This window comes from Atractosteus spatula, chromosome 3 (genome assembly GCF_055471065.1).
Source record: "Atractosteus spatula isolate fAtrSpa1 chromosome 3, fAtrSpa1.hap1, whole genome shotgun sequence".
Lineage (NCBI taxonomy): Eukaryota > Metazoa > Chordata > Actinopteri > Semionotiformes > Lepisosteidae > Atractosteus > Atractosteus spatula.
This window is the reverse complement of record NC_142708.1, coordinates 48,287,278-48,314,543: the sequence shown is the minus strand read 5'-3', so window position 1 is coordinate 48,314,543 and position 27,266 is coordinate 48,287,278. Positions and strand designations below refer to the sequence as shown.

Sequence of the window (27,266 nt, the reverse complement as noted above, 5' to 3'; positions counted from 1 at the left end):
CAGTATATTTCACAACTCCCACTGTACCAAAACAACCAACAGGGATGCTAGGATTAACTGTAATGGACATATCTGTGATTATATCCATTACCTCAAAATTACATACAGCTGTTCTGTTCACGGCATTTATCACTTACCAAGGTCAAGCTTATAAAAGTCTGTTGTAAGTTTGATATCTTCAAAATATGTTGTACTGATTATGTTTTTATTATAAATACATGCTGTATTTATTAGTGTCATTCTTGTGATCAGTTAATTGTTAATTGACACTCACTGAGGTAAAAAACTGCAGTCAAGACCCAGGTTCTCAGTTTTCTTGGGTTTACTGGAATCCTTTTATATATGCTGCAATTACATTGGGAACTGTTTCCATAGGGGGTTGTTTTTAGAATTTCCCTTTTCCATTCATAAAACAGATAAGATCATCATAGACAGCATTAATGTACGTCATGCTGGTGGAAGAAATATTTTGTATGCTTAAGCCTGACCTGAGTGTAAGCAAAAAGATTGCCACTTTGTCAGCTGTCTGCCTTAAACTTGATTAAATCAAAACCAATAAGCATGTATTTTAATCTTATGAGAAGATTTAAGATTTAACAGAATCTGTGTTCAAATGGAGACCCTTCTCTTTAAAAAGAGACATTTTCAGGAATATTAACCTTTTAAGAGCAGTGGCATTTCAGTTATTTTTGAATAATATTGTGTTAAAGAATGTATTTGGCTGATTGTTTTATTCTATGTGACTTCCATATATACAGGTACCCAGTTTTACAACTGTGTGTTTTACTGGATTAATCCATAATATATATACAGTATATGTTTTCTGTTTTTTTTTCTTTCAGTTCCTAAATATTTAGAAGAATCACCTGCACGTCTCTTCACATTTCTTCATTTAAGTTACCACACTGCTGAAATTGCTTTGTTTGCTTTGTTCTTCTTTGAGGTGGAGCCTATGAAGTTAAGCAGCATCAGTTTTTTCACAATCTGGACTGGAACAGTCTTCTGAGACAGAAGGCTGAGTTCATCCCACAACTGGAGTCAGAAGATGACACCAGCTATTTTGATAGTAAGTACCTGTGTGTAGAGTTGGTCCTCAGTTTCCTTTACAACATGCTGTGGTTATCTAGTTTTGCAATTCCTTTCTGAGACAAGTTCCACAATAAGGTCTGATGAGCACAAAATAAGTTACTGCTAGTTCTTCACATTTTTGTTGCGTACTGTAAGCAGTTCTTTGAACCAACTCCATTCCTACACACAGCTCGATCAGAAAGGTACCATCATTTGGAAACTGAGGAGGAGGATGACACAAATGATGAAGACTTTAATGTGGAGATAAGGCAATTCTCCTCCTGCTCTCACAGATTCTCTAAAGTAAGTCATGTTTTAAGCACAGCTTGTGTTTTCTTTTGCATAAAACATTACAGCTACAGAAACATGTCTGTAGTTATATATTGGTATGACATGTTATTCTCTTTGAATTGAGCAGTAGTTATGCAATATGTTAACTAGATGAACTATAAATCACTGACTTGTATGTACTATCACATGCATAAGGTATTGTTTTTTGAATGCTTGAGAGAATTAATTTACAGTCAACCACACAGGATGATAAATTTTAAGATATATGTGCATCCAAAGTTTTAACACAATCGTCCTCTTTACAGCAGTGCAAAGTGAGAAAGTGACATTTGCTTAATTTGAGATTAATTTAGACTGAAACTTTATCAGGAATAGAAACATGTCAAATCAAAGATCTCCTAGTTACAATTATTACAATCTAAGAGGTATACTGTATGAAACCTGCTAAGCTAATACTGATTATTAGATGTGTTTCTAGCAGTAATACAGTGTGGGTGCTTATACCCATAAGTGCTAAGTAAGTCCTAGCTCTTATCAAAGACTGCTTTTCATTTTATCAGCAATTGTTTTTATCCTTCTGATCAGTCTTTTTAGAAATGGGCAATATCATTGCTCTCCAAAGCTGTAGTCTTGCTTTTTTGTCTGATTTCGATGCCAGGTCTTCAGCAGCATGGACTTGGTGTCCCGCAGCCAAGTAGAGGAGAAGGGAGAGCTGGGTGAGAAGACGAAGAGCGGAAGTCCTCTGACTGTGGACTCTCTCAGCTGGACGCCCGAGTTCAGTGAAATGTAAGTCACAGAAATATAGGCCTGATCTCCCACTTGAACAATTACATTACTAAATGTTTTCTGCATCCTTTTTACCTCCACAAAATCTGAAGATGCATCTTGTTACAGTTGGATTTACTGGAACAAGTCTGTAACTTCTAAAAGTCTGTAGTCTGAACTTCCAGATCAAGTTGAGAGTTTCTCTGGGGTGAGGTACACCAACGAGCAACACCGTCACATTACTTTCATCACCTAATTCACTCTGACACTTGATTTCAAAGAGGAGCTTCAATTTAAAAGGCCATTTCAACGTTATCTCATTATTATAAAATGAAAAGATATAGATAGGTAAGACTTTATTGATCCCGAAGGGAAATTGATGAACAAGGTGTTCACAGGTAGGAAACAAGAGTCACATACAGAGGGGGCACCTGGATTTGAACCAGGGACCTCTTGATCTACAGTCAAATGCTCTACCACTGAGCTATACCCCAATGGCATATATGATATTTAATGTAACTGCTATTTATTATGATATCTAAACTTCTGATATCATTTTGGTACGTTTACTGTGCTCTGTCTTGATGTCACACTACAGCACCAGCATGTTTGTGTAATGTGAGCAAATTTTTACCAAAATGCAGATGGCCATGGCAGCATATGTCTGTGAGCAGACATACTATACTATCTATTTTTTTAAATGGGTATAAATCCACCATTACATTAAACAATATATTGGAATCCTTGAGTTTTCCAGATCTGGAATACAAGTGCAGATTAATCCAAAGTGATGTTCTAGCAGACTTCAATGTATAAACTGCGTTTGGCTTTTTGCAAGATGGAGTTGCATCTATGTATTTCAAGTCGGCTTGGTCTACATTAAATTAGTGGGACAATACCATTATTCTTGAAGGATGTTTTTAAACCATGCTTACAGTATAGGGAGGGGCTAGTGATATGAAATTTATATCTCATCAGTTCTTCAGTGTTAAGATTTAAGGAATGTTCTGGCCAGTAAAGGTCTACCTCTTTGTTCTCCACATGTTGCCTGCCACTAAGAAAGTTTAACTTGAATGGCAGTTTTTAATATTTTTGCAATAGTATAATAGACATGAGTACCTTGGCACCAAATATTGAGTGCAGCATAATTGTGCTATTGCCATAGTCTTTTACATTATATTGCAGATAAAAGGGTGTTCATACTGGCACTGGAGACACTTCAAAATTTCTTCAGGAGATCATGGTCTCTGCGATGCTGACGACCAGTGCAGCAAGATTCCTAGTTTTACAACTGTATAGACAAAATCTTTCTAGATCCACCTCTGAAGGAAGAAACATACTGTATGTTTCACTCTGATTTATATAGTCTGAAAGGCTCTGAAATAATGTAAAACAGGTTATAAATGAAGCATTTATAGAATGGAGGGCGTTTGGTAAATAAAAGTTTGACTTCTAGAGTAAGTCTGGCGTACAAAAGTGAAGTTTCGACTTGAATTTGTTTTGTTTTTCAACACGACCTCTCCTTCACAGGCCCTCTTTGTCTCATTCCTCGGACGCTGAGAGCACCAGTCTCAGCCGGCGCTCGGGGCTGCTGCCGAAGTTTGCCATCTCCGCTGAGATGGAGGAGGGTGACGAGTCCGTGGCCCTTGGTGACGCTCAGAAAGTAGCTTTCACCATCGGTGAGCCGCCGCAGGATGAGCCCGAAGCCACCACTCCTGCCAGCACCTTGAGTGGCTCCACTCTCTCTGGTACATTGACCTCTCACTTCCCTGCCTAATAACCGAGTGTTGTTTGAACACCTTTGTACTGGGGAACTTGCACACAAACTGCTCAGACACCATTTCCAAATGTTTGGGATCTCATGAAAAAGTGTGTGCTGGCTTAATAAATAATTTGGTAGAAGAGAAGAATCTCATACTGAAAGTCCTCCCCATCTTAAAATAACTAATCCTTAAAGTTGAATGACATGGTTATGTTAAGTGCATGTTTCAAAGGACTCGTTAAAGGCAGCATTTCGTTAGGGTTTCAAGAAGTTACAAAGAATGCCACTCTGATTTATTTTGATATTGCCTTTGTTTCTAAACCTCTTTTTAGTAGGCAGCTTCTCTGAACATCTTGATCAGATCCATACACGTGGAGAAGGTGTGGAAAGCCCAGATAACGCTTCAAAGGCATCGGGAGCTCTGGGTTCTCACTTGGCTCATCAGTGTCCGGAAAGCACAGAGAAACAGAAAATCCCCACCAAAGTCACCAAGTCTGTCTCCGCCAGCGCTCTCTCCCTTATGATCCCAGGAGGTGAGGAGAAATATATAAGCCATGAAATCGCATGCTACTGTATGACTCCCTTTAGAAGCCCTTTATTAAAATGCATGTTCGAACTTCTGAAGAGTCACCTTTGCTGGTGCAAAATCACAGTTCACTGAAAACGGAATGAAAAGAGTCTTCATTTCACATTTGTGCGGAGAGAAAAAATATATCCATTGGTCTCAGTTGCAGTTAGAACAAACATCCGTCAGAAAGGGGGAGCAGGTTTGAATTATACAGTATATTGTGGACAATGACTTAATTTATTTGAGACTGACTCTAAAGGAGCCAACAAATATTTTTCTTGGTACTGTATGTCTCTACCAGTTCTCCTTTTACTTTTTCTAATATTAATTGGTCAAATCTTTCTCAGTGGATTTATTTATAATATACAGTAATCTGAAGTTATGGAATGGGAACATTTTTATGTACTTTGATGTGTCATCTTCATAGTAATGTTTTATTGAGTTTTTTTTTCAAAACCTTTGCAATTACACAACGGCGTTTCCTTTCCTTTTGCCTTCCCTTGCGCCCGTAGATGTTTTTGGTGTGTCCCCTCTTGGCAGCCCAATGTCCCCTCATTCCCTGTCCTCGGACCCTTCCTCAAGAGACTCGTCTCCTAGCCGGGATTCGTCCCTCTGCGCAGTCAGTCCTCGGCAGCCTGTCGTCATTCACAGCTCTGGCAAGAAGTTTGGCTTCACGCTGCGCGCCATCCGAGTATACGCCTGTGACAGTGACATCTATACAGTGTACCACATGGTCTGGGTAAGGAGGCTAGCTGTTGTGTCTCCTTGTGTGTGTATATTTTAGTGATCTATCTTTTCACTCAGATTAATGTTAACATGTAATAAGTTTATTCCATGCTGAAAAAAAGAAGAAAGAAAACACAATGTTTCAGCCGTGGAGCCTTTAGGAAGGTAAAACACCTGAAGAAGGCTCCACGGCCAAAACGTTGTGTTTTCTTTCTTCTTTTTTTTCAGCATGGAATAAATCTATTACTTGTTCCTTTGCACCCTACACATGCTGACGCAGCTACCCACCTGAACTGCTTAATGTTAACATGACAATTTTACTGTTTGTATTTCATAACCTTTGTTTTTAAACGTACATATATTAAACTAATTAATTCAATAATAAATTCAAATTTGGAGGCTGTGAACGAAAAAAAAAAGTAGATTGCAAGTTATTTTAACAGATGAAACTTTCAGAGATTTATCTTGAGGTAGCTTGTTGGGAAAAAAGTCTAAAAAATATCCTCTGGTTTACAAACTGTACTTATTAAAATACAATAAGTACACAATATTAAAAATCACTCTCCAATCTTTTACCATTACATCCTGTAGCAGTACCATTACATGGATACATGATTTCTGGCTATAGAAAACATGACTAACAGTAGCAAAACCCTGCTGTTCATCACGTTCAGTGTTAAAATCTTTATTTTACATAATGCCTTTATAAGCAGTCATCTGACAGCATTATTGCAAACCTCTTAAAATAAAAAGTAAGATTATTGACCTACATGTGAAAACAAAGCAGGCATACAGTAGATACTGTATAACTTATTTCTGAATGTTTTTTCAGACTGGATCTGAGTCCCTGATTTCTTTTAGGAAGGTGTCCTAGAGCTTCAGGGCATAACAGTCAAAGACCCCATCACCCACAGAATATAAATGAATTCTGAGAACAAATGATAAACCGCAATTAGAATGACGGTCACATGATGGGATATAAATAAATAAAAGAACGACTTTCAAGAGCAGTAAAAGTACTTGAAAATGAATTTGAAATCTGACAGGAAGCCAGTGAAAGCACATTGAATGCACATGACCTACTGTAGTCAGTATTCCAGCTGCCAAATTCTGAAGTATGGAAACTTAAGGAGACTCCCGTGTGAAAAACATTAAAATAATCACCTGTGAAAAAACACTGCAGTAAACAGCTTGCTACAGATGGCATAGGATGCAATTAGGAGCAATTTGTCACTTTAATCAGTCTCTATGAAAGTCATAAGAAATCGCAATGCCTAGTGACAATGTCTCTCCTCATTGCCCACATGGTCAGCTGCGGCTGTGCAATATTATTAGCCATTATGGAATTCTATATAACACTCTGTGGTTAAATGTGGCAAAGGGCACTATAGCCAATAAAGGTTTGATTGATAATGAAAGCTAATTAGGAATAACAAGGGATGGAAGCAGCTGATCACTTGTGCATTACGCTACTGTTTCAGAATGTGGAGGATGGCGGCCCAGCCCACTTAGCTGGGCTGAAAGCTGGAGACCTCATCACTCACGTGAATGGGGAACCTGTGCACGGACTTGTTCATACTGAAGTTGTGGAGCTGCTGTTAAAGGTGAGGTAGTTTTCATATCTTAAACAAGAAAAGGGAGTCTCCAGGGTATATGTTTTATAATATGCACCTTTTGTTTTTGGGAAAGTGCAGCGTGCCATATTATCATAGCATCATCAGCTACTTTTATTGCACTTTGTTGCAGAGTGGAAGCAAAGTAGCCATCACAACAACTCCATTTGAGAATACCTCCATCAAAACTGGCCCTGCACGGAGAAACAGTTACAGAAGCAAGATGGTGCGTCGCAGCAAGAAACCCAAGAAGAAGGAGACTCAGGAAAGGTTAGCACAACCTTTTGGGTGGTTCATGTAAAAAATAATCAACTGCAACCCCGTATGCACATTTGAGGACTAAACAAAATTTAGTATGCTATCTTAAATTTAAGTTGTCCTGATAGTAAGAGCAGTAACAAGGAAAATGTTTACGCATTTAAATCAGTGTTGAAATATTAGTGTAACTGTGCAGTATATTGGTCTGTTACCGCACATCTGTAAATGGCACTAGGAGATGAAGAAATAACAGTAGTCATTTCTCGCTACATTATGTGCAGTGTTCTTCCCGATGTCACCAAAATATGGAAGAAATTTAGTGCTGCTCTCTTTTAAAACTGTGTGCTGTTTTTTCTTTTTTTCTTCCCACAGGGTGTCACTGTACTGTAGCTTTCAGTAAAATGTAGTTATTTTCAAATAATAAAATGAAATGTTTATTTGCTAGACCGTGAGTTGGGAGAATTATGGAGATATCTCTTTTTTTTCACTCTTTTCAGTTCTGTGAAAAAAAAGCCAATTAAAATTTCTCTGTTACAGGAGACGTTCCCTTTTTCGGCGCTTCGCCATGCAGCCTTCACCTTTGCTGCACACCAGTCGGAGTTTCTCCTCACTGAACCGCTCGCTGTCTTCAGGAGAGAGTCTGCCTGGCTCCCCGACACACAGCCTGTCTCCCAGATCTCCCACTACAGCCTTCCGCTCCACCCCAGACTTCAGTCAGTCAGGTGTGTGCGCAGGAGCACTATAGTCAATGTTCCTTCATTATTCGTCCAGTTCAAATGTTCTGTAGTTATGAATTCAATTATAACCAATGCTGCTAAGTTGTTTAAAAATGTTACATTTTTACAATGCCTTTCTCATTTGAGATACTACTTAAACTGCCATTTTCTACCTCAATTAATAACCTAATTATTAATTTAATAAAATGTAATTAATAAAATACATTAATAATAAATGAAGCTATAAATAACTTGCAATTCTGTAATAATTGATGAACAAAACTAAAAGATTTCTGTTGATACCAGGGTATATCATTCTATTCTATTCTGTTTTTTTTTCCCTCTATGCAGGTGCTACCTCCTCCCAGAGCAGCTCTCCCAGTTCAAGTGCTCCAAACTCTCCTGCTGGCTCTGGCCACATCAGACCGAGCACTCTCCATGGCCTGGGTCCAAAGCTGACTGGGCAGAGGTACAGGCAAGGGCGGCGAAAGTCCGCCGGCAGCATTCCCCTTTCTCCGCTGGCCCGCACGCCTTCCCCGACACCTCAGCCCACTTCTCCTCAGCGATCACCCTCCCCTCTGCTGGGGCACTCAGTTGGAAGCTCCAAGACGACACAAACCTTCCCGGGGAAGATGCATTCCCCCCCAACTATTGTCAGACATATGGTGAGGCCCAAAAGTGCCGAGCCTCCAAGGTCCCCCCTGCTCAAGCGTGTACAGTCTGAGGAGAAACTCTCCCCTTCCTACAGCAGTGATAAAAAGCACTTGTGCCCTCGCAAGCACAGCCTGGAGGTGACCCAGGAAGAGTCCCAGAAAGAACCCGTTCAGAAAGACCCCAGTTTGCAGAATCTGGAGGAGACGGCATGTGAGACTCCCACGGTGACACGCGTCCGGCCTGCAGAGCAAGGCTGTTTGAAGCGCCCAGCCACCCGCAAAATAGGGAGGCAAGAATCCATTGATGACCTGGACAAGGAAAAGCTGAAGGCGAAGGTGGTTATGAAGAGACAAGACTGGACGGAGAGGCGTGAGTCCTTGCAGAAACAGGATGCCCTGCAAGAATCCAGTTTTGAACCTGAGCATGTGTCCTCCACTTGTTCAGATGATAAAGACAAATGCTTTTCTCAAAGAGCTAGTAGCAGAACAATGGGCAGTCCCGAAGCAGTTATGTGTGAACCTCACATGGCCAGTAATACACTGAAAGACACTCTGTATAAGAAATTGAACACAAGAGTGAGTGAAAATATTCCTGAAACACAAGGCTCATACTGTGTTGTTTTGAGCAGGGGAAATGAGTCTGTATCCATGCTTAATGAGTGTAGTAGATCCCCATCAAGTTCAGTGCTGCAAGACTGGACCCCTTCAAAAGCAGAGAGACAATACAGAGACCATGTGGAGATGTTATCAAGACAAGCAAAGGAAAGCAACAAATCTGAAAGATTGGATATCAAGGTTCCTAATATCGAACTTGCCAGAAAGAAGCAGTCTTTTGATGAAAGAGAGGACTGTATCTGCCCTGTCCCTAAGAGCAGGATAACTCCCACAGTTCATGATGGTCTTCATCTCAGTGCAACAAGATCCAAAAGCTTGCAACTAGACTCTTCTTCGGTTCTGGACCATGTTAAAGGAGCAATCGGCAGTGTCCACACAGCTCCTGTGATTAACACTGAATCATTGGCTCCAAAATTGATGAGTGCGAGAGGTGAAAGTGCTGTGGAAAAGCTTCAGTTAATCTCATCTACTGAGGGCCCCATCAGGAAGACTTCCTCTGAGTATAAACTAGAGGGGCGGTTAGTCTCATCTTTAAAACCACTAGAAGGCACACTGGACATTGGAATGCTCTCTGGGCCAAGGACATCAAAAACTGAAACCTGTTTGTCTAAAATGGCAGAAAACCAAAATGGCAGCACTCTTGCGGCCTCAGTGGTGCCAAAGCAGGGCTGCAGTGAGAGGGAATTGTCACAACAGAAGCCAAAGGCGGAGAAGCAGTTAGGAGTTTCAGTGTGTTTTGTGAGCACTGAGCCTTCAGTAACAATGATCTGCAAAAGCCCTTTAAACGAAGAATCTAAAATTGAAAAAGGAAGCATCGAGCATAAGAGGCAGTCTAATAGCAGCAGAAGAACAATTGATCAAACAAGTGAGATAGCCAGTTGTCCTCCAAAGAAAGAGACTTCTGATATAGGTCAAACACATGCAAACAGAGACACCCAGATTAACACAAAAGCAAACCAGAGAGGTGTACACGATCTGTATGCTTCTAGCCCTGCAGGGCAGTCTTGCCCTGGGAAAAGCCCTTCAGCAACAGAGGCTCATAATGAAATGCAAGTTGGAAAAGTGGCAGAACTGAAGCCCCAGGAAAGACTTCATTTAAAGACTGAAAACATCAAAGAGGCTTCTAAACAGACCTCTGTTCCAAGTACTTCTAAATCAGGAAGTCCAAAAGGACAGCTGTCTGCTAAGAGTGAGATATCCAATACCTGCATGAAGCATGAAACATCTATCCAGCAGCTAAGCACAAATAAGCAGTGCATTAATACACAGACAGGTATTAACAGTGAGGAGCCCACTATAAAAGATTTACCAACCACTATGCTCAGTTCTAAGCTTTCTCCTGCAAGACAGGAAAAAAACAATGAGAAACAGAGATTTCTCTCAGAAGTGACATCTGAAGTGACAGCACAGAGCCAAACACAACACAAATCTGTTAGAAGTAATACAAAAACCCTAGTACCCCAAAGGACTTCTTTTATTTCAGATGTAGGCTCTGCAGACAGAACAGGTACTACACATGCCTTACAGGAACAACATAGTAATTCCAAAGCTCAAAGCACCGACAAATTCCAAACAAGCACATCAGTTTTAAAAGATGACACTGGTTCTGCTAGTTTGTCTTTTATAAAAGAACCAAAAGTCTCTAAAGGTTCTGGGGATAGGAAGGCTGAAGTCAAAGAGCAAAATACAAAGTCAGAAGGAAAATGCACTAAATCTAAAGAGAGCTGCAGTACCCCATCATGTAATTCGCTCAAAATGGTGTCTGATCAAAAGAAAGACACCTGTAGCAGTGTTAATCAGGCAGAGGCCAATGTGATCTTGAGGCAAAACAATCCACCAAAGACAAAGACATGTAGTACTAAGGCAGGAGAGACTGGAGAAGAAATGAAAGCTAAAACAGTAGAGTCAAGGGCTCAGGTAAAGCACTGTGCAACTAAAGTGGTAGGACTTGATAATGAAAGCCCATTACAGAAAAGGCAAACACCCGACATTAAAAATAAGGAGCCTCTATCTCATGTGCAAACAATAAAATGTCATTCTACAGCAGATGGTCAATCACGGTCTGGGACAGATGCTGGGAGGCAGGCAAATTTAAAGGAAAAAAGTTCCAAAACCAAGACGAGAGTTGAAATGTTGTGTACTCCAAGCAGTGCCAGTAAAGCAGAGGGGGAGTCCAGGATTTGTGATGCAAAAAGTGCAGAAAAGTCAACAGTTAAGGAGGTGCTTGACGCGAAACAGAAGGAGCCAACGTCTTCGTTAATCCCCAGTAAGATGCCTCCTCAGAAAGAGTCAACAAAGCTGCCCTGCAGTGGGCAAACTGTTTTTCCAAATGTGGCACCTCTGCAGAAGCCGGCATCTGGGGAGAAAAAAAAAGAAGCACAGATGCACAATGAAGCACTTTCAGTCAAGGTTAACACAATAGACGATAAATGTGCACATATGGGCAAGGAAGGCGTTGTCAGAAGCCATGCTGAAGGCCCTAAGTGGGATTCTCAGAGACACACTGGAGAAATGCGGGGAGCTCCCAGCACTGCAAAATGTGAACTAAAGCAAGGGGCTTCTGACTCTAAAACAGGGTGCTCTGATAAGGTTTTGACCCCTCATAAAAAAGAAACAGTTGAGCTTAGAGGAAAAGAAGTGGCCCAAGAGCAGACACCTGAGTCAAAAAAAATGTCCTCTTCTTTACAAGATGGTACATCTTCAGAGAAAGACTCTGGTCGGCAGAAACAACTTAAAGAACCAGCACGTGGCAGTGCACACAAAAAATCTTAGTAAAAAAGAGAAGAAGAGAAATAAGATCAGCCAGGTCAGCTGTCATGTGTATTTATTCTTCTTTTTCCTGTACTGTGCTGTACGAGAAAACAAACAGGACTAGCAGTTTTTGTTGCACAGTATCATTTTAATTGTAGTAGTAAAAATTCACTCTTTCAACATGCCTTCTTTATTAAGAACCGGTGAAACTGTTACCATATAGTATTTGTACAGCATAACCAATATGCCAGAGTCTGCATGATATCTGCGCGTGTGCGTGTGTGTGTGCATAAGGAGAGTTTTCTGTAAATATACGAAACAAGACTATTGAATTTAAAACTGAATGTAGATTACATAATTTGCTGCTGATTTTCATCATTTACCAAATTTTTATTTTTAATGTTGGTAACTTAGTTCCTTTAAAAAAAGTACTCTGCTGAGGGGGGGAGGTCAAAACTGTGTCAAATTTGTATTGCGAAAGAAAATATATTTTAGTGATGTCAGAAGTTTGCGTAATTGGTTTGTTACCTGCATTCTGAAGGGGCCTTTTTAAGGTTTAAAACAATTGTGCCAATGCTGAGTTGTTTTTTGAATTGCACTCTTGAGCACTTGTCTGGGACCACCTGAAATACAAACTACAGCATTTGAGTTGTCAAAATCCATTTCAGTCCCGATTAATCACTTTAGGTTATTTTCACTTGGAAAAACTTTCCTGGTTGTAAAATTGCAGTGTTCTTAAACTTTTGAACCATCAAGAGACTAAATATGTCATTGTTTGCAATCATCAGTCAGGGAATTATACAAATAAAATAAAGAGAATGTCACCAAACTGTTTTCATTCATTACTGTGTTTTTCTCTCGAAAAGAAAGTAGTTTTGCTTTTCGTAGTAGTATAGCAAAAGGAAGCCACAGTTTACTGTGTCACTCACCTGGAACAATTTAATATCGAATCATGTTAATTTTCTTTTAGTTCATTGAAACCTACTGTATGTAGTGGAAGAGGCCTTATGGTTTTGGGGTGTGGTACTTGCTGTTTTTAGCAAGTTTTGGTGAAATTCACATTCCTTTCACATACATCTCTTTTACATTTCTAAAAGTTTAATTTTTATGCAAAATAATGTAAATAAGACACTACTAATTGTATAAAACGGGGTTAATGGGCTTACTTCAAGCTTGAATGTTTTTTGTTTCTTTTTATATATATTTTGCTAGCTTTTATGTTTGTACTGTATATTAAGGAACTAATTAGTTCTGCCATATTCCTTCTTATTCTTGGCCTTTTTGTTCCTTTGCTATTGTAAGTTTCACTTCTGTTTGAAAACAACATCAGAGTCAAGGAGAGCTATATGAATTGGTCAATTTTTAGCACTTTGTAGCTTTGACTTTTGATTTTTACTTGTATTGAAGCAGGACATACTGCAAAACCAATGTTCATATTATTTTTACGCTTATCTGAAACATTGTGGGAAACTATTCATTCATCTCCTTTAAAAGCGCAATAAATACACAGATCTCCTAAAGACAGACACCTGGTTTAAAGTGAACTGAACAGAGCCTTTAGTGACTCATTTCATATACAAGTTGCTCATTGTCATGACAACTGAAATGGAAGCTCAGAGGTTGCCGGGGCTGATCATAATGGTAAAGAAGTGGATAGTTGAGGGAGTCACAGATTTCCTAGTGTACAGGCTCTTGCTTTCAAAAAAATAAAATGCAATGTTTTACAAGAATGTGTTTTAGTTACACCAGTAGGGAAGGTACTGTAGGTGCAGTAATAGAAAAATATTGGCCTACTCTGTCTTTTCAATGCGCCAAACTCTGTCACCGCTTAGGAAATGCTTGTGATGTACAGTACATGAAGAAATCTTCTCAGTAAATATAGTTTTGATTTATGCTAAGAACTACTGTTTTTAAACATCTGAATTTATTAAGCCAAAATGTGATTAAAGTAAAATGAGTAAAAGTAGTTCACAACATGTATTAATACTTTCAAACTAGATGAGAAGCATTTCCTGCAATTGCAATAAATGTTCCCAATTTAAAGCTATCTGGGTTGCAAAGATAGGAGGGTGTGCCAGTTTAAGTTTACAACTATTCAGATGAAAAATAAGAGGAAGGAAATAATTATTCATTTTTGTTCTGGTTTGTGCTTTGTTGATATTCATTTGGTTGTTTAAACATCCCTTTAAAAAGAGATTTCCTTCAATATTTTATTGTAATTAGAGAGAGGAGTAAAGATTAAACACATATTTCCAGTATATTAGACACATTAGTGATTATGCAGGTATTAATTGTACTTTGGTAGAGCAAAAAATAAAGAATACTACATAAAACTGGCATGTAGCATTTTAGAAATGCACTCTTAAGAAAAAAATATTTAACTGAACATTTCAGAGGGCAGGTGTAGTTGTAGTTTTCATTATACTTCATTTTAGGACCATCTTTACTTAAGACCCCTTGTATCTTGATCATGGGTGAACTGTAGCAATGCACCTTAGTTGAAAATATAGTGATATTCATTTAATGATAAATTTCTGTCCTACTTCAATTCTTTAACAGACAATTATGTAGAAACAAGATAAAAGTCCCGTAGGGTATATTTGTACTGTATCTATTTCTATCATCTGTTTTTCCGCTTGAAGGGAAAAAGGCATTTTTATTTAATTACTACATCACAAAAAGGTAGCACAATAATGCTGATTTAAATGTCATCAGAACATTAGGATGTCTCCTTTTGGTTCCCATGCCTATGTTTTGAAGATTGTCCTGTTTAAATTCTTAAAGCACATTTTACATTTGTTTACAGATACATCATGGATGTACAATTTGTATATTGCATTATTACTTTGCCAAATCTCTGTGCTGCATTTGAAAATTTCACAGAAAGTGTCGTGTGATAGTATAGTCTGTGATTCATTTTACCAGCCAGCTGTTAAGTAAAAGACTGTGTTGGTCTGTGTGGTATCCAGTTCAAGTCTCTGTGTAATGATCCGTCATGTTATAAATGTTTTTTTTCGCTTTCTCAACGTGTTGACTAGTATTAGATGAACCAGCTTATAAATGCTTTGTCTTTTACGATCTGTGCAATAAAAGTGTTTGCATTTTGTATTTTCCCCAAGGAAATCTCTATGGATGTCATAGATGTTGTATATTAAACAAATATTTATACTTCTAAAGTCGCATAACACTAAAAATAAAAAGCATGAAGAATTCACATGGCCTCGTCTGATTTGTGCTCATTTTTTATATGTACATTCCGTTATAGGTCTTTAACGGTTATATAGGTCTTTAAAACAAACCACTGTAATTTACATACATCACTCAATATTTTTAAAAAGAATTATTTTAAATATCCAAGTACAGTGAAAGTACAGTGCATATTTTAAATTGTATTTACAGTAAGTCATTTTTATCAAGTGCGTGATTAGGAACTGCACTCACCTTTATAATATAGGCATTATTTCAATGGAGAAATTGTTTTCATGACTTACAGTATGTTCATTATGCAATCATAAAATTTTGGGCTGAAGAGTGACACTATCTCATCTACGGTTGTACAACTTGTGACACAACAGGGCATGTGTGTTGTAACAGGAATTTTAGAAAAGGAAAATGCATAAATGTAGCAGTCAGGTAAAAACCAGTGAACTTTATTTACAGTTTCCTTTTTGAGTTACTACCTTGACTCTACACAAGTCTTGTGCTTTAGGTACCCAGGCAGCTAAGCTGCTTGCTGGCATCCTAAAACATCAAATTTCCGAAACAGTCTCTCCCAAATTTCAGTCTCTCCCCAAGGCTGTTCTTCCAAACTTTAAATGACACTTTCCTTGGTCCTTTGGTTGGTTTCTTCCTTTGCACTTCCCTCTGGTGGATGTTGCACCCAGAGGATCTTCCCTTTGTCCTCAGATGGCTGATCAAAACCGACATTTGGAAGCATCAACTTCCTAATTTTCAAAATTAATTAATTGACCAGTCATCTTCTCACAACTATTGAGATGACAGAGGGCGGCATCTCACTCTGCACAACATTCTGGGGAACATTCTTCATGGAGAAGCCTGTGAAAGAAAATGAACTGAAAAATAATTTGTCACTCTCAGCTCAACAAAATATTAGCTGTTGCAGAGAACTTTTGTACTGTTGATGTCAGTTTTGATTTATATCAGTGTGGGTGTTCTATATCCATATTTATTGCTTCATACTGTTTTTTTCTTCATTCGTATCCGTTTGATTTATTCTGTCTAACTGCCCACAATGAGCTCCTGCCGATATACTGTAAATACACAGGTACTGTTACTCATTACTGAAGTGATACATACTGTACTTCCTAGCTTCACTTACCAAAAGAGAGAATTAAATCTTAAAATTGAGGTTTTGCCTGTGACGTTCCAAGAAGGTTTTGTGTTGTAAATAAAAAAAGAGCAAACACATAATCCATCACTAGTGTAACTAGTGTAAGCCATTTTTTTCAGTTCAGTTAAATGTCCACTGGACATTAAATCTGATCAAAGGCTATCATAAATGGTACATGTTTTGAAATTTAAGTAAACTTATTCTTTATTAAATCAAAAGACATGACTTCAGACATAAAAATTGTTAGTATCAGAAGTTTAGGATTCTGAACCATCTAAACAGACTTCAAATTCCACTTCACATATACAGTATAAAGCCATTATGTGCAGCCACAAATACCTGTTTTGTTCGTTAGTGTCACATAACCAGTGAAAGGAATATACTATATATTGCAGAAAATCCTACCTTTTGCTATCTGACACTGGGAACAACTACACATGAAATACTCTGAACTCAAATGTTTAGTGGTCCATGAAGTATCCCTGCTTTATTTTTAAAGAAATTCTAACACATTAAAAATAATTAGTAAAAATGACAAACGATACGAGCTTAAAAGACAGTGGATATCACCACTCCTCAAATATTCTAACATTTACTACTGCACAGTGCCCTCACACTACTAACAATGTGTATTACATCATTTTTAATACATCAAGTGAGCTTTATTTGCAAATGTATAGCTTAAAACTGTTTCTGAGGCGGCCTCTAGTGGAAGCAACTGCGAGGACGAACAGCAAGTGAGGCCCCAGATGAGAACAGTGCTGAGCTGTGCAGGCATGTTGACATCGATGACTTGTGAGCTGTTTTTTCTGTTGCAGTAGATCATGATAATATGTCAGTCTTGACACATCATTGCCCGTTTCTGTATTTGACAGTAACATCTTGCCAGGTTAGAAATTGGTGTGAATACCCCAAATGGCGAATAACAGTGTGCTGATTGTTATTTCAAAATATTCCAGCCTCCACAACATTGACGTTCTCTTGATAAATGGGGTGTATTGTTTTCTTTCTGTAATTTTCACCAGGCTTGACATTCAACAGGTCCCCTCATCACCTGTGCTGAATCTATTTACAGATAATTTGATTTATGGTTTACTGTATGTAACAGAGTCATTCAAGTGTTAAAAAAAAAGATATTTAGTCAGGACTGATAATCAAAATGACACCAAAAATAGACTGTATACTTTATTTCTCTAAAACATACACGCACAGTTACTGTATACTACTTTTGAAGTTAAAAAAAGAGTATTTTTCTATTAAATAAAAAATAATGTACAATAAGTACTCTGTTTCATTCTGAAGTATTAAAAAAACTGGTATACCCTTTTGAATTATTTTACAGTAGGAATTCAAAGTTGCTCTTGGAACAAAAGGAATAAAGACAATTTGCAATCTCTGATTTCATTACCTGGCTACATGTTTTGTATCCCACAAACCTAATTCATCAACAAACGTAATCCTTCATATGAGTGCGTGCTGTGGTTAAGAGAAAGTACTCTAGTGTGGAATATTTGTCAAGGTTTTGCTACAAGGCAAACTAAAACTATGACAAGGATTAGGGCAGCCAGCACTACAGGTGCAAAAGTTTGTCACAGGTAGACCACATACTGTGTCTTCAGAATTTATCATTTTATCAAGGTTGTGCTCATACCAGCTGATAAAATCAACATTGGAACAATTGTATACTAGACAATTGTAGCTAAGAAAAATTTTACTAGTTTTCTCAATGCCTTTGATGTTGTCAACTGCTATAATTTCTATCTGGTTTGTTGCAAAATTCAAATTTATATTTTTCAGAGAGTAGAAGGCATTGCCATTAAATGTAACAAGACAGTTCTTGCTGAGGTCAGCATACCTGGGATGTGTAAGGGTATCAGATATTTTGTCTGCAATGACTGTGATTTGACATTCAGATAAGATTAACACCTCCAATTTAGGAACATGCTTAAATATCCCTTTGTCAGTTAAGGCCCCAGACACAAATAAGTTACCCTGCAGACTGAGAAGTTGTAGGTTTTGCAGGCCTTCCAGAATGTATGTATTGCTCATATTAACCTCAGTCCATGAAAAGTTAAGAGTCTGGAGCTTGTGCAAATTTGAAAAAAGGCCCTTGAGTTGAAGGTCACTGTTAAATGACTTACAGTAATTCTAGAATCCTTAGTTCTAGAGTTTGGCTGAATGGGAGATCTTCTAATACTATCTTTCTGTTATAGCTAAGATTCAAAAGATGATTTACCAGACCTTCAAGTTGCCTACCACAGCATTGTGCACCTGTGTGAAGGTCATTGTGGCTGATATCTACTGTAGGTATTCAAGTTTAGAAAGCTCCTTCAAACAGCTTTTCTGGAATTTTACCCTTCCATTTTTCTGAATCCCTCTTATGGAAAGATATGTCAGAGCAGGAATGTTGTGAGCAGAGGCTGAATAGATATCAACAAAACTGTTTTCATTTAATATTAAATGAGTGAGAAATTCCATGTTTCTGATGATATGGGGAAATGCACTAATGAGGTCTAGCTTTTGAACTCCACTGAAGCACTTAAAAGGTTTCGTTGCTGAAGGTTTCAAAATACTGCAACCTCAAATTAAGCTCCTTTACAGTTATATTACATAAACCCTGAAGAGAATCAGGAGCGATATGGGCTCTCTTGACTTGCACATAGGATCCAAGATTAAGGATATTAGTGCTCAGTCCCTTTAACCCTGTTAAAATTATGGAGACCCTGCAAAGCCACCACTGACATCTAAACCGTTGAAATTTCATGATTCAAATGTGTTTGGCTCAATACAAACAATGTTATTGCCCCTAAAGTTCAATGTGAGACCAGTGGTGTAGATACCTCAACATCTGATATTCTCTGAATATCATTAATCTGGAAATCAAGACTCTTTAGCCTTTGCATAGTGAAACTACTGAGGTTCTGCGAGGAGTTTATGTTGTTATCCAGTTAATGCCACATCTGACATTCATAACAGCATACTGTATGTCATGGAAGAAAGAAAAAACAACATTAGAACAGAATCCTGATGCTTCTATTAAATACTGATTGAAAATAAATCAGCCAAGATGGTGGTACTACTGTACATGAACCAAAATAATCTACTCTTCTCAATTTAAAAAAAATGGCTTACACAAAAACTCCACTTTTGGAAAAAAGAATATTACCTTTCATGAAAAGATAACATTCTCCTTGATGCAACATTCTCCTAAAATGCAAACAAACCTACTGTACAATACTTTTCTTCTAAACTTTAAGATTGCTTCTGTTGTAAAAAACGAACAATGAAGTCTAAACTTGTCAGATATCATTCCAGCGTGTTTAGTTCTGTTCTCTTTCCTTGCACATTGCTTTTCTGTAACATTGTTAACAGTTTAAAATAAAACTGGCAGTTGTACAGTATAATAAGTAGTACAAAGAGTTGAGGTATAGTATTGTTATAGTTGGTGCTTATAAAACACTTTAAACAGTAGACTATGAATAAAGGAAATGGTCTGGTATTTTTTGAGATGAAAATTTGCAACACTGCAAGGACTAAACTCAGTATTGTAAAATAAAGTCTGATCAGCTGCAACACATAATAAACTGATGTTACAAGGCCAATTCCTGCACACCAATGATGTTTCTGTCACTCTCCGCAGTCACAGGGCACCCCAGCTCTACTTTTAATGGTTTCCTGGTGGTGCCTTCTTTAATTTCCTTCAGCTTAGAATTCTGTAGCCTCAAAAATGTAATTCAGTACAATACTTTATTTGTTCTCAGAAAGACAAAAATTTAAAAAAGCAAAACAGTCTCAAATGTTGTGACTTGTCTGTGTCAGTATATTGTGCATGGACTACACCAGCATTGGAACTCTGGGATCCATTCTGTTCTAGGTTTTAACCTTGTGTCTGGTATGTATTATACAGTTACATTGACAGCTACTTGCTACTTAGGACATACTGTAGGAATATACAAGAAAAGCAATATTTTGTTTTAAAAATGTTATTTTCTACCTTTTTTTGTGAATGCGGATCGCCAACATAATACATTATGAGGAACTAGGTTTACATTGTAGCATTTTCATATTACTCTGTCCTATATTAATTCTGTTAAATCTGTAAATCTGGTCTGGAAGTGTGTTTCTCACATCGTGGCTCACAGCTATGATCCCTGGGACTGTATGTAGATCAACCTGCCCTTCTTTGAGCCAGTGGTTTTTCTTAACATCTTACAGGCACCACAACCCTGCACCTGAAACCTGTAGGGTCAGCTTTTATGTTTATTTTCAGAATAGGGTCTGTTTGATTTGCTCTGTTAATTTAGCAAAACCTGCGGTTTACCTTGTTAAATCCAGGGAGTTGAGACCGTTCAGTTTGATAAACATGGAGCTGTAAATGGAGGGAAGATAGTTGAAGCTAAAATCCAGAGATTTAGTAGATGGCGGAATTTCTTTGGGAATATGTTGCATCCCATGACCACTGCAATCGTTTTCAGTGCCAGGGACCACCTGTTCAGAACAATGCATCTGTCTGATTGGATGAAAGATTTTCTGCAAGATTTGACTATATAAAAGACTAACTTGGGCAGAAATGTAAGGGTTTTATCACTGTAATTACAGGTACTTGCAATACAAGATCCGTTTGACTGATTTCAACATTAACACATCCCTGATTTCTGTCTCATTGTACTCAACAATTCTGCTGACAACCTCTCCTGTCAAAAACTTGTATACAAACAATGCATGGCCAAAATGTGCTGTGATATGATACTTGGGGTGAAAATACTACCCAAGTTGATCAGAGACAGCTCTGTAGTGAGAGAGCATCATTTGAATAGTTTACATTGGGGGTGCTCTCTCCTGAACAGTATCTCTCAGGGGGGTCTTTACTTTACAGGAAGTTAGTGTGATGCAGGTACCCCATAACTCATAAAGCCCAAAAGGTTACAAAAAACACACTATTATGACCAAAAGGGCTGAACACGCTGTCCTTTGCAGCTGAATGTTGTCATACAGTAGTAGATGCTGGCTATCAGATCTGCCAGAGACCTGTAGCTAAAATGTATACATATGTTTTTAAGTAGTTTATATTTTCAGCAATTACTGTATATTATACAATGAAAAATACAATTTTAATCACTTTTTGAAAGCTTGTGTTGATCAATCAGTTTTTTTAGAATCTACCAATAGAATCTAAAATCTTGAAAATTACCTCATTTATAAGCAAAGTACCATTCATTTCAATTTTTTTTTGCCTTGACTCAAGCTACTTGTTTGACATATTTATCTAAAAAATGCAACTTATCTGTGATCTTTCCTTTAAAGACACAAAACTATATATTATACAGTATGCACCTTTATACTGTATATAACATATATTGCAATATACAAGCAGTGTTGAACAATTACGGATTATGGATTTATTATTCACATTTCAACTATAATTTCTAAAAATTGTTTATAGTAAATGGCTTTTTAATACATCTTTGTGACTTTAACATTCTCAACAATTCTTACGTACAATACTGCATTAGAAAAGTAGAACAAAAGATTTTTATTTTTGAGTACCTACCTCAACACCTGACATTCCTGAGAGCGGGTCTGATTCATTGGGACAAAAGCATTGAAAAAATAGATAGACCGAGAGCAGCCATCCTCATGTCATTTTTCAATATTGAAATAAACTGATTCAAGTTTTTTTGTGGAAGTACAAAAAAGGAGGGAAGTACAAAAGCAGAAGCTGAAACAAAAAGTAGAAGTACAAACTATGTATGTACAGTATGAGTCTCTGAACCATAAAGAAAGAGTGGCCATAAAGTCCTTCCTGGGATTATTGCTGTGAGCTAAAATCAAAAACCCCTTTTTCCATTATGGTAATTTCACAATTTACAACGTTATTGCTACTATTGTGTTACCGTTTTGGTGATATACAGTCAAAAACTGGATAACCTCTGAAGTTTTCCCTAAATGGCTACCAAGGCTTAGAAATATTCAATGCAATATTTTAGAAAGAAGTTTAAATAAAAATAAGATTCTACCACATGCAATACTTGCTATTACTCTGAGGAAACCACTCTGATAAAGCCCTTTTGGTCATAATGTTAGTGTGTCATGGAATTAATGGTCTTATTTTTACATCCAGTTACAGTATACTGTATGGCCAACACGGAAATTTACCAAATGGTATTTCTTAGAAATAACCTTTTTCAAAAATGGCCAGTTTAAATTTTTTCTGGTTGTTAATTATCTCAGATTTCTGCTTTAAGTTGTGACAGAAGAGATGAAGACAACATGTGGATATAACTTCTGGATTGAGTGGTAGAGTAAGTGATATTGCAGTTATACGGATACTTTGTGCTCAGAGGGGGAAAAATTTGAATCTTGACTGCAATTACAGCCACAGATGTTGTGGGAAAATCTCTACCAAGCCTTTTCACAGATTCTCAATAGGATTCGAGTCAGGACCTTAACTAGGTCACTGATGAACATTCACTTTCGTACTCTGAAGTTACTACAGTGTAGCTGTGGCCTTTGGGTCATTGTTCTGCTAAAAGGTAAATTTTTGCTCCTGTGTTTTAAGTCCTTCGTAGACCAAAACTGGTTTTATTTTAGTACTTAGTTCCGTCAATTTTTCTTTCAGTCTTTACAACCTTCCCAGTCCCTGCTGAGGACAAGCATCCCCATCGCTTGTTTAACTGCAGGGATGGTTTTGACTGGGTGATGTTGTGTTTGTGTCTGATGCAATGGTTTGCATTTAAACTAAAACAGTTCTTATTTTATCTGACCACACAACCTTATTCCTCAAGTTTTCAGTATCATTTAAGTGCTTTGTTTCAAACCTAATGCAGGTTTTCTTCCCAGTTGCATACAAGCCACCTATAGTATGTGAAGTAACAAGGATATTGTTGACCCAAGTACATTTTGTCCCATCTCGTCCACTGAACTGTAACTCTTTCAAAGGAGCCTCTTCACAGTGGCATCCCTAACCAGTTTCCTCCTTGCCTGGCTACTCACTTTGGAGTAATAGCCTGATCTTGGTAGTATCAGGGTGGCTTTTACTACTTAATAACTTTAAGTTCAATGAGATATTAACAGTCTTTGAAATGTTATTATATTTTTCAGCTATCTACAGTATATCTCTGAATGGTTTTGAAAGCTCCTTTGTCTCAATTGTTGAATCTTTGCTTGAAATGCTCTACCTGACTGAGGGTACACTAAGACAGGTATACTATACGTAGGAATAGGTGTAATTTAGGTTTACCACCTAGTTTAGGTTTGCTTTGAATATGCAGGTTGTGTACAGTACATAACAATTATTAATTACTACTTTTCAAGACTACTAGTTTTTAAGCAACGAAATGCAAAAACTGTTCAAGAGTCTGAATGCTCTTGCATGGCACTTTAAATTCAATATCAGCAGCCACAGACAGGTGTTTTGCCTTGATTAGGACTTATTAGCATGACATACTGTAGCTACTGTACCTTTGATCAGTTGTCCCTTCCAGGTATGGTGGAAGTTAATTGCAACCACAGAAGGGCACTAATTTTATTTGTGTGTGTTTTTAAAAGAAAAATAAGTTTTTATGTTGTGCACAAGGATTAAATGATTAAAATATCTTTTGTTTCTGGACATCTCAGACTAAAATCCATATTCTGCAGTTTGGAAACAAATGTAGCCATAGTGTTGCTAATCACTTTTTTAAGGTTTTGCTAATGGGCAACACCATGGTGCAGTGGTTAGCTTTACTGCCTCATGTCCCTGGGGCAATGGGTTCAATTCTAGACCTAAGGTGATATCTGCATGGAGTCTGTACTGTATGTTCCCCCTGTGTTTGCATGGGTTTCCTCCAGTTGTTCTAGTTTCTTCCCAGTATCCAAAGACATACTGGTAGGTTGATTGGCTTCTTGGAAAATTATTTTGAGTGTGTGCACTGTGGTAGACTGGTGTCCTGTCCAGAGTGTATCCTCTTGCACTTACAGTACTGTATTGCTTGCCAGGATTGGCTCTAGCTCCCCTAGTACCTCATATTGGATAAAGCAGCTAGAAAATATATGGATGGATATATATTTAACCTCTGGGGTTATGACTCCTTCCACCAATAATTTCCCAATCTGCCTGGACTATACTGCATGACTTTATTATTCTGTAGTGTTGTTTATGAGGTACTGTATGTATCTAGTTTATTAATTCCCATGGTTCTGCTCAGCTTTTTGTTATGGGGAGGAAGAAGATTTAAAACAATACTACATTGATTTATACAATACTGCAGAGTAGTTCCTCAGAGCTTGTGGTTTTAAAAGTGAATTTGCATGGGAACGCACTGTACAGTATATGCTGTACATTCTGGAGTTTTCTAAAATACCACATTGATTTTGTAAAGAACTACTGTAATATTCAACATACCACTAGATGTCTTCATGTGACAGAAAGATAATGTTAAAGAAATGTTTCAAATATGAACCATGAAATAGTATTAATCCAGGATTAATTACCAGGGTTGTATTTGTGGTTATGGGTTTTACAACTAATCTGATTCATTTGAAGAAATAAGAATATAATACAAGTTACATAGGCCCAGCTTTTTATTACATTATTTTAAATATTATTTTTATTTTTTATAATAAATTAACTAGCTATACTGTAAGTGAAAGATAAAAAGATAATATTTTTGACAGTTTTAATAGTTAAGACCTTGCAAAGGGTAGAATCAAGAAAATTCAATGTTTTGATGAATAGAACATCATATTTTAACACCAACCGGTGAATAATAATTTCTGCAGATGATGCACAGCTGTTAAATAAAAGTCAGGAACTGTGTCCATCAGAGGGATCTATATCACCTTCAGTGTCATAAAGACATGACTTTTGATCTTCATCAGAAACACCTAGTGCTACAAAGCCAAAAGAGCCAGATATACAGTATTGAATAATTGACATTCTCCACCGCATTTTCTCCCCTGTCTGCTATTACAATACCAAGCCATATCAGGCCTCCAGGCAATTACTAAAATAGCATTTGCTTCAGATTCATACTGTCAGTTACTGTACCTGACAAATCAGACATCAAAATTACAATATTTAAAATGCAACAGCCTCTCCTGAATTGATTATCCACCTTCTTGACTTCTGCTTGGAACCTAAAAAAAAGTAAAATGAGAGGCGGCAGTTGTGTGCATCTACTGTAGTTCTTTTGGTTCTTTTCTATGTAAACAGCAAAAAAAAAAGAGAAAAGTAAAAGTACTTTATATAGTTTCTGATTCTGACTTACATTAAACCAATCGTGGTGTTGAAACTGATTCTATTGATACTTTCAATAAGAAAAACACAATTGCAAGTAACCAAATAAGCTGTTTGGACGGAATGGTCACTTTGTTTGCAAACTTTACTGTTTTTTTTTGTTCAGATCACATTCTGCCCTGAAATTGTGTTAATCAGACATCTCACAAACGCAGAATGAAGAGGTTCTGCATATCTTACAGGGACATATTTTTTTTCAATCTTGCTTCATGATCGGGTCATATTTTGGAGATACAATCTGACAGTTTCTAAAAATAATACAGTAGAACACTAGCTCAAGATTAAAGATAATTTTCTAAATGTCATGTTAACAGTTTCTTTGTACTTCTAATTCCTTCACTTCACATTTACAGTAAATACGTAGCTTGTTTACCTGCAGACAAGTCTTAACAAGTCTTAACAACAGTCCTTAAGAAAAGGATACTACACTTGCTTATGCGATTACAGAACCTCACAATTTTTGGATACTGCAAAAATTATTATTGTAAGTCATGTTTTACATGTTTTACAGTAATGCTGCCTCTGAATTCTTCTTAAAAAAATGTTATGATAACCTTGTAAAAACCAAAATTGATTACTATTGTAAAATAGATTAAAGATCATTTACTTCAGAGAGTAGCAGCACAGCTTAAACTAGCATGAGACAGCCCTGCTGAAGAAATCCTCTCTTGACAGAGTAAATGATTTTACAGTATGTTAATTTTGCCTAATGTCTAATTCTTAGTAATCCCCTTTAGATTACATTGTATTCATTAATTCAACTCTGTTTCAGTAGTCTTTCTGCTATGTAAATAGATTATTTTTGGTTAATTTAATTAAGTACATGCATTAGAGGGACAAAGGCCCCAACTAAAATTTGTGATTTTAGGGAAACTGGAAAAAGTCACTAGACATGCAGTATCCTCCAGCAATAATGGGATGAGTGCCCCTTTTACAGAAACATGCAATGCATTTGGAAGTGCTTTCATAGGAGTATACCTCTTATTTCTTTAAAGTTATTCTGCGACATTTTGAGAAATTTAACTTTCAATGATCTCCTGATGCAATTGTGGCCCATTTCTGTACTGATTTACTACATAATACAGTATGTGCCTGTTTGAAGCAGACAACATTTTTGCAACTTGTTTCCTGTAACTTTAAGTGTAATTTTTAATAGGTTTAAGGTCAGTCATATCCAAAGCTCTGTGATGTGCTGTGTCCTAATTGACACTGTTTATTTAATTTAAATGTTACCCTCTTTTCACCACACATTTTCTCTTTATTGGTGGTTTGGTGGTGGAGTGTTTAACATTGCAGCTTCACCGCCCTGGGGCCCTTGGGTCAATACAGTGTAAGTCACATTGAAAATGGTCAGATGTGCACCCTGACTCTCAAAATATTTATAAAATACTTATAAATATATAATATAACTTATAATACAGATAATAACTTCTTTAGACAATAACCTAGAAAAACGGGGGTTCTTATCAGAAATAGCTAATTAAGCAAGTATAAATACTTTCGATTTCGATTAACTGCAGTACCAGTGTATTTACAGTAACATTCCGTTTTTGTGCACAAAACTGAAATTCATGCAAAAGCCAAATGGTGGCGCTGCTGACACATCAGACTTGACTTTCTTGTCTCACATCTTTCTTTCTGAAATGACAGTTGTGTACACGTTCATTAGTTACGCAACTTCAATTTTTCAAATACGTGGAAAAGAATAGACGTTATATAAATAGAATATCTTACGGAACAGATTAAATTGCATCTTTATTAAAAGGCAATGGTTTTAATGAGTTCGAAGAGTCAACATGCATTTGAATCATAATTTTCTTTTTTAAATGATCTTTTTAAAGGATTTCTTTTT

The 27,266-nt window shown here is 37.2% G+C and overlaps 2 protein-coding genes and 1 non-coding gene across 10 annotated transcripts in view; 1 reads left to right on the top strand and 2 right to left on the bottom strand.

The window, feature by feature from the left end:
• Nucleotides 1–15,000, top strand: part of mast4 (microtubule associated serine/threonine kinase family member 4) — a 199,723-nt gene extending 184,723 nt beyond the window's left edge. For all 8 annotated transcript variants that reach the window (XM_088911334.1, XM_088911333.1, XM_088911341.1 and 5 more), the window contains 10 exons: nucleotides 944–1,066; nucleotides 1,259–1,371; nucleotides 2,018–2,145; nucleotides 3,655–3,872; nucleotides 4,219–4,419; nucleotides 4,967–5,193; nucleotides 6,662–6,784; nucleotides 6,927–7,063; nucleotides 7,589–7,773; nucleotides 8,119–15,000. In XM_088911334.1, the coding sequence (XP_088767460.1) occupies nucleotides 944–1,066; nucleotides 1,259–1,371; nucleotides 2,018–2,145; nucleotides 3,655–3,872; nucleotides 4,219–4,419; nucleotides 4,967–5,193; nucleotides 6,662–6,784; nucleotides 6,927–7,063; nucleotides 7,589–7,773; nucleotides 8,119–11,807 (5,144 nt within the window). In that variant the 3' untranslated portion in view covers nucleotides 11,808–15,000. The remainder of the gene's footprint in view (nucleotides 1–943; nucleotides 1,067–1,258; nucleotides 1,372–2,017; nucleotides 2,146–3,654; nucleotides 3,873–4,218; nucleotides 4,420–4,966; nucleotides 5,194–6,661; nucleotides 6,785–6,926; nucleotides 7,064–7,588; nucleotides 7,774–8,118) is intronic.
• Nucleotides 2,547–2,618, bottom strand: trnay-gua (transfer RNA tyrosine (anticodon GUA)). The gene has a single exon. It is a non-coding gene; the product is annotated as a tRNA-Tyr (tRNA).
• A 597-nt stretch (nucleotides 15,001–15,597) lies between the features above and the next one.
• cd180 (CD180 molecule) lies at nucleotides 15,598–20,669 on the bottom strand. The gene is given in 5 exon segments (XM_088911145.1): nucleotides 15,598–15,730; nucleotides 17,993–18,262; nucleotides 18,440–18,681; nucleotides 18,683–18,860; nucleotides 20,459–20,669. Coding segments are annotated over 5 exon segments (1,008 nt in total). The 5' UTR covers nucleotides 20,644–20,669.
• Nucleotides 20,670–27,266: the final 6,597 nt, after the last annotated feature.